Genomic DNA, 7,926 nt, shown 5'->3' with positions numbered 1-7,926 from the left:
TGGGACTTGAATTATCAATAAAAGGGGTATCTTGTATTTTAGGGAAGCTGTATTTTGTACAGTCGTCACAAATTCATTAAAGGTAGTTGGCTTCTGGCCCACCTACAGTATTTGTGCTTTTCTGAATTTTTAAGTACCGGTATTTATTAGATGATCAGAGCTTTTGTTTGAGTTAGTTCCAATAAAACCCCACAATTTATTTAGTGTAAAACTGTAATAAAAAACCCTAGTCTAAATTTTAAAGTTTGCAGACCTGTATATAATACTTACTGTAATGACAATCTGTAATTTATTAAAAGGATCTGTATGACCTTAAATTTTGTGATTTTTTAAATGGGTATTATAGAAAGGTTCATAATCTTTAGAATTTGCAATCAAAATTCGTAAAAACTAAAGAGAACCTGTAAAAGTTAACACTTGTTAAGCAATCTAGATTTGTATGTTAAGGTCAATATACCCAGTTCCATTTACTCTATATCATCAAGGAACTAAGAAGAACTGACTAACATTTTATTATGAATTTATCTCATGTAAATCGCAATGGTATCACAATAGTATCACAATTTGCCTGTACAATTAAAGTAGCAACCATTTGGTTTTCCAAGAGGTTGGCTAAGATAAAATAAATTTTCATAGTTCTAAATATACTTTTCCTGTATCTTTGCCAGTTTTTTTTAAACCACAATTTCTAGTCTTGGCCTTGATACACTTGCATATATTTTTGAATTGATTTTTTATCCCCTTCCAGAAAAAATTAAGTGGTTGCCCTTTAACAAAAACCAGCATTTTCCAGGAAAAAATAAACAACACAATGTAAAATGTGGTAAGTACATATGTTGTCATTTACAGTGAAACATATCTACAATGAACCCCTTGTGGACTGCAGAGTTTGTTCATTTTAGACAGGTATCCAGTTTTACCAGGTTTAAATACAATTCACCTGATATAAAGGTACTATAAACAGTGCCTGGTTTCAACAGGTTTTTGTTTTTCAATGATGACAGGTTTCACTATAGTTATATATAACAGAATTCATTATTACACTTTGGCAGGTTATTTCGGCGGGTGTAAAATTTCTTGATGCAAAAAGGTAATTACGAAAAATGTTTGCGTTTCTATTTTGGTAGATGATATTTGGTACACTGAGTAGTTAAGCCCAGGATAAATATTTTGAAGATTTTATTTTGGCATTTTTAGACAGACTGCTAAAATATTCCAAAATTAGCACCCTGCCAAAATTACCCGCTTTACGGTATATGAACAATTGATGTCCTAAATCTTTAATACATGCAAAAACAAGTTTTAATTGCTATCTTCACAGATATGTTCAATAGAACACATCAATTGTATTAGAAGATTTGACCCTCTGAATCTTAATTAGACTGTCACAAATAACAGTTTACTGGATCTGCTAATGTTTTACCAGGAAACTTAAGTTGCCACTGTCAAATCCAGGATTTATGCGACCAAATCCTCAAGAACAATTAACTCCTATTATCACACAGACTAGTTAATCTTAGGCTTGTAGCATACAGAGGCAGGATATACTGTTTAATCTTGGTACAAAAAGTGATCACTAGTATAAATGCACACATGAAAGTGAGCCAACCTTTAAATGTGTTGTTGAAACATCAGAAGTACATGTGGATGAAAGAATTTATATGCATTAATAGAATTTTACAGGTTGTCACTGCCAAAAGATTTTTTGAGTTGTTTCCTCCTAATAAATTATTACATACTCATTTAGTTATCAAGATAAAAAATGTTTAAACAGATGAATAAATATTGGATTTTCCAAAACACATAAAGACAATTGGTAATGTATGCGAGTTTATACATGATATGGTTAAACAAATTCAAAACATATTTTTTGGAACATCCTATTAGACTGGCACACTATCAACAACCTAGATACAATATGTAAGGCTGATCAGTTGAAATATAGTAAATGAAAAGTATTTTAGCGAACAAACAAAAACTACACTACTCTGGATTTGAAAAAAAAGCTAAGGAAAAAATTCCTAATAGAATTAAGTAAGTCCTTATGATTAACCTTTGACCTTGAGTTGAGCACTGAGAGCCCAATTTCAGTCTGACAGGAACTTAACCAGTAATATCAAGTAAGGACCTTAACCATGTGTATTTAATAAAAAACAAAAATGTTTATCAATTCATGACTTTTATATTTTGCAGAAATTAATAGAAATCCTAATTGAAAGAAGAATTATTTTTCAAAATATCACTATAATCAACTTTAACCTCTTTCAGGTTACACATGTCTCATTTTTTGAGTCAATAGATTTTCTTTAAAATTTTCTGAAAAAGACTTCAAAATGATTTGAAAACTTGGGTCATTTATCTTGCTGTTTCTAAATATCATCTATACTTTATTAGGAATATATTTCTCAAACAATAAAAATTATCTATAGATTTTTAAATACATACGTAAAGAACATTTATTTGTATCTGACATGCATTCATATTCTTCAGAGAGAATTTGAGGTAACCATAGATTTTCTAAGCTTAAATTTCTAGAAAAATTCTGTATCACAGTATTCTAACAATTAACTTCCCCATGGTGAATTTAATTTTCTATAATTTACACATTTTTTTTTAAATAATTAAAAGATAAACGTTACAATTATCAAATACTGGTACCATTGAATTGTTGAAAAATATATTTCAATCAAAATTAACAAAAAAATGATCTACCATATACATATATATACTAAGAGTTGTTCCAAATCTCTGTAACTTGACAAGAATAAGTATTCACAATAACCCATTAACAAATCAACAAAAAACATCAAATTAAAGCATGAACACAATGGTTTGTAAAAGTTCAACAACACAAAAAATCGACTGTGTAAAATTGTCATATTATGCATTGTACAAGCATCAACCTGATATTAAGTTCAAAGAAACCAAAAATATACACTTCAGTCCTTCAAGCATTCACACTTCTTACTGTAAATTCTAAAATAACTGCAATAATTTTATAAATGGAAATTATAAACTGAACTGCTTGTATACTTGTCAATAATGTAGCATGACTTATTTCTAGTACAAAAACTAGAGTATTAAAAAGATAGCAGTGATTTATTGAATGTTCCCAGTTTAACAAATTTTAACAATTCACACTGTGAAATAAATTTGATAATTTCACTTTCTGACTATCTCCCACCAAAACGTCACAAGAAGAATATCAGTCCACCATTCAGAAAATTTAAACCTATGTTGAATGTAGCAACGAAAAATGGAGAAAATCTGTATCATAAATAGGATTATCTCCCCTTGATTACCATAAATAGGATTATCTCCCCAGATTTCACTTGTGTGCAGTCTTTAAACCTAGGCGTTCTTCAGCACTCATGATCATATTTTAATTATTCACTCAATCTAATTCATTATCCTATTAATCATATCTACATGCAGTTAAAATAAACACCAATAGCACTAGCATTGCAATCAATAATGTTTTAATTCACAATGTATCACTCCAAATAATAACTTGAGATCTGGCATAAATATTACAGCTGTTATAACTTTATTGCTCACAAACTTGCAGGGCCTGATTTTGTAAAATTTAACTACTAACCCTATGTTTTCCCTCAAATCTTCGAATTTTAGCAATTAGATTTGTTGAAATTTGAGTAGAGAAAGAATTTGAGAAATAAACTAAAAATCTGTGAGTGATTGCTCACTAAAGATACCACCACTTTCAATCATGATATAAGTATAAAAAATAAAGTCCTCGGTAAACTAAAAGTTGTCATATTATTCCAAAAATTGATCCCAATATATCATGGCATACCTGCAGGAAGAATGTGCTAAAATTTCAAGCTGCTGTGATGACTATTTGCTGAGAAAAATGTGATAAAATTTCAACTTTCAAAATATAAGGTGAAAATGAACTAACTCCTTGGTAAACATTAAGTTGTTGTAGAAGTCCTCCAAAAATGGATCCCACCATATAGCACATACAGGAAAAATTTCAAGCCACCTCATGAGTAGTTTCTGAGAAAAATTTGACAAAAATTTCAACTTTGAAATATATTTAGTCAAAAAAATAAACAAAGTCCTCGGTATACAGGAAGTTATGGAATATTTACCAAAATGAATCCCACCAGATGGCATACCTACAGAAAGAATGTGTTAAAATTTCAAGTCACTGTGATGAGTAGTTGCGGAGAAAACAGTGACGGAAAAAAGTGTAACAGACACACGAGTATACCCTACTATCCTTTAGATTGGGGGTATAAAAACTCAACAAAAATATTTTTATTTAAAAGAAAATGAACCTTCAAATTTGATTTTATATCAGCCAAATCTGAGTTTTTACAATATGAATCCCTATGGTATTCTTGAAGAGATAGAGGTATCACAAACCCCAAATGATTCATAGTAAATAAAAACCAATCATTCATAATTATTGGGCTAACCATCAACTTGATCATCCTTAAACAGAATACAAAAATATGTACCAGTGAAATTTCTCAGATCTTAATTTCTATGCCCATATTTTTAAAAGAATTTTTATCACTGATCTTGATGATTTTCTTTTTTTTTTTTTTTTGTTGTTGTATATTTTTAAACTTATGTACATGTACATTTCAATTCTTAAACTAGCATTTTGAAATGAGGTACGAGATCTACAAAGATAAAAACAAGATAAAATATAGCATTTCAATTCCCATTTCAGAAAATATGGAATTACGGGTAAAATGATTTGTCATGGATTCTGATGCACCTACAGTCAATTTTTTGACATATAATATTACAAATGTTATATTGTTAACAAAACATTTTTGTTTTAAGCCAGTCAGATAACTTTTGTGTATGCTTTCGACAATATTACCCACAATGCATTAGATTCTGAAATGATGGATTCAATAATTAATCACATGATCAATGTCCAGGATAAAAACCAGAGGCCATCCAACAGTACATTGTATCAGTATAAATTCCTTCTTCTTTTGGACACTTTTTTTTGTCAGTTTCTTCCCTTATACATTTTAAAAAAAGAATGATATAAAATAAAGCGGTCAAATGCTAAAAGAATTATAAAAAAAATGAAGAAAGAATTAATATTGCCCTTTATCCTGCTGAATATTTGTATCTTAGTTTTGCACATTTTAATGCCTTAGAAATAAATTAAATCAAGAATTTAAATTCCAAGCAACTAGTTCATATATGAAAAATGTAAAGAATTTAAATTTGGATGGCCTAACACACATGCATATAAGCATGAAATATTTAATAACATCAGCAAAAAAAGTCAACAAAATCTAATACTGAAAAAAAAACAACAGTACATCAACAAGCTGCCTCCATAATGTACCTGATGGTTAACAAATCCAAATAAATTGTAATATCATTAAACAATTTTTAAGAACTAATACATGTACAACTTATATAATACTGAGAATGTACTTTCACTTACTTGGGTTATAATTTTTGGTAGAAATTTCAATAATTTATGGCATTAAAAACTTGTTTCATTAGATCATCTTTGTTTCAAATAAAGGTAATAAAATTAGTTTACCAAGAAGGGAAATAACTGGTATTGAGACAACTTGTCAATGAACTGGCCAAATCAAGGATATTATAAACTGGAAAAATTAACCACTAAGTACCCAACTTGGTAAAGGCATCTTAAAGAGAAATGATACTTGTAGGTTAATTAAAGTTGTCTAACTAGAAATTCTCAAATTTTGTGGCAGATTTGAATAAAAAATTGACTCAACCAAAAGTTTCAAAAATTTACTGTCACTAAACGCATGTCATTGATTGTCATTTGAACAGAAAAAAAATTTACAACCTGGTACACTATTGATAATCAAATATAAAATAGTCATGGACACGTATTAATTACTTGCCAGAATACAATGTTGACCTTAAAAATATAAAAAAAATCCATAAATTTCTACTTATGTTACATTCAATAACTACCATAGCAAGCATATGGCAAGTGGCTTTTGGTTCACATTTCAGAGATTAGAAGACTGAGAAGTATCTTATAATTTCATTTTAAATTGGACTAGCCTTTTCCTGCATTTTGGATGACTTAATGGAAACAATTTTTTTCGCTTTAATGCAGATCATTGTTATCTTCCAATAACTCTAACATTTTGTTCTACTCATAGATCCATGAACCCTAATTCAATATAACTTTTTCCTTATCTAATAAGACTTGTGACCATAAACTAGAAAAACTGAGCAAAGCTCACTAAAGGATACCCTCTCCTCACCAAGTAGTGGACGGAGGAACAGAAGAACGGATGGACACAATGATCACTATTATACAGTCTCGTGCCAAAAGTATTCGAGGAAAATGGCGGATCAGGTTTACGAGTTGTCGCGCTTCCATCGGAAAAATGAAAATTGTACGAAAATTATAAAACAAAATTCTACTTTGAGACTATCCCCAGAAACAGTGATAAATTCCAAAGTGATGACGTAAATTGTCGTCTGCAATGACATAATTACATTGTAATATTTCGAATGTAAACAAAATGGGTCGCAAATCAAAGGAATTGTCGCCGGACAAAAGAGAAGTAATTGTCAGACTAAAATCTAAAGGATATAAGATAAGTGAAATTTCAAGGATGTTGGGCATACCTGAGAGCACCTGTAGATCAATTATCAAAAAATTCCGTGATCGTCCAAGTTACAAAACAGCTCATCGTTCAGGACGTCCTAGAAAAATGACTGTGCGTGGCGAGGCCAGATTGAAACGTCTTGTGAAAAAAACATCGCGGGAAGGCTTTGAAGGACATAACATCAGAGTACAATATTGGAAATGGAGAAAATCGTGTTAGTGCTAGGACTCTTCAGAGATTTTTGCACAAAAGTCAGATTTACCGACGGGTAGTGAAAAAAAGAATGGTTGTTAAAGAGGTTAACCGAAGGAAACGTTTGTCGTGGTGTTTAGAGAAAAGGAGATGGACTGTGAATGAAACCTGGAGGCATATAATATTCAGCAATGAATCCCAAATAGTAATAGAACAGAACAATCGCGTTTATGTATGGAGGTCAGCACTGTATTTTTATTGTACAAAGCGAGACAACTTCGTCATGACGTCCGCCATTTTTCCGCGAATACTTTTGGCACGAGACTGTACCTTCTACAATATGAAGATTATAATAACAGTGTTTCCATAATGAGAACATTTATGTAATGTTTGTAGCAGCTTCATTCTCTTGATCAAGGTATTTTTCCAGAATGTTCTGTACTTCACTGTGTTCAAATCTAATGGCATCATCCAGTGGTGTAAACCCCCATCTGTCAAATTAAATTCAAAGAAATTAGTTCAAGTCAAAACAAAATTGATGTTTTTCCAATTTAACCTTATCAATTCCAGACAAATACTTGAATATCAGCACATACAAAGTACATTTCATACATATACCTAGGCAGGCAAAAAATTTACATATAAATCTAACACAAACTTTTCCTTTTTATAATAATTCATATTTACAAAACTACAAGCCCTCTCTTCCCCAAACTTAAAAGTTGATTTATATTGATATTTTCATTAAAAAGGATTCAAGTTAAAATACACTATTACAAGATGAATTAGTAAACCTTAACAGATTACATTAAACAACAAAAGTATTACAATATTTATTATATACATAGCAGTGTTTGATCGAATGTTCCCAGTGTAATAAATTTCGATAATTCATAATGTATAATTAATTCTGCAATTTCACTCTCAGACTTTCTCCCACAAAAACATCACAACTTTGATATCAATCCTCCAATCACAGAATTTAAAATACATGTTGAATACGATGAAAAATTATAAAGAAATCCATAAAATAAATAGGATAATAAATTGGTTATCGTAAATAACCAAAATATGATCACTCGTGCCAAGAGGATTTAACTTATTCGGGGAACAAGTTCTGCACACTTGTTAC

At 30.3% G+C, this 7,926-nt stretch overlaps 1 protein-coding gene across 2 annotated transcripts in view; it reads right to left on the bottom strand.

Annotated features, from left to right (window-relative positions):
- Positions 1-496: 496 nt before the first annotated feature.
- The window catches only part of LOC148598591 (glutaminase kidney isoform, mitochondrial-like), a 31,592-nt gene continuing 24,162 nt past the window's right edge, over positions 497-7,926 (bottom strand). For both annotated transcript variants that reach the window (XM_088562552.1, XM_088562553.1), the window contains one exon: positions 497-7,285. In XM_088562552.1, coding sequence (XP_088418678.1) covers positions 7,174-7,285 — 112 coding nt within the window. In that variant the 3' untranslated portion in view covers positions 497-7,173. The remainder of the gene's footprint in view (positions 7,286-7,926) is intronic.

Source organism: Perna viridis, chromosome 14 (genome assembly GCF_037379345.1).
Source record: "Perna viridis isolate PV_CMFRI_1.1 ecotype Kerala chromosome 14, ASM3737934v1, whole genome shotgun sequence".
NCBI classification, from domain to species: Eukaryota; Metazoa; Mollusca; class Bivalvia; order Mytilida; family Mytilidae; genus Perna; species Perna viridis.
This window is presented reverse-complemented; position numbering and strand designations above follow the sequence as displayed.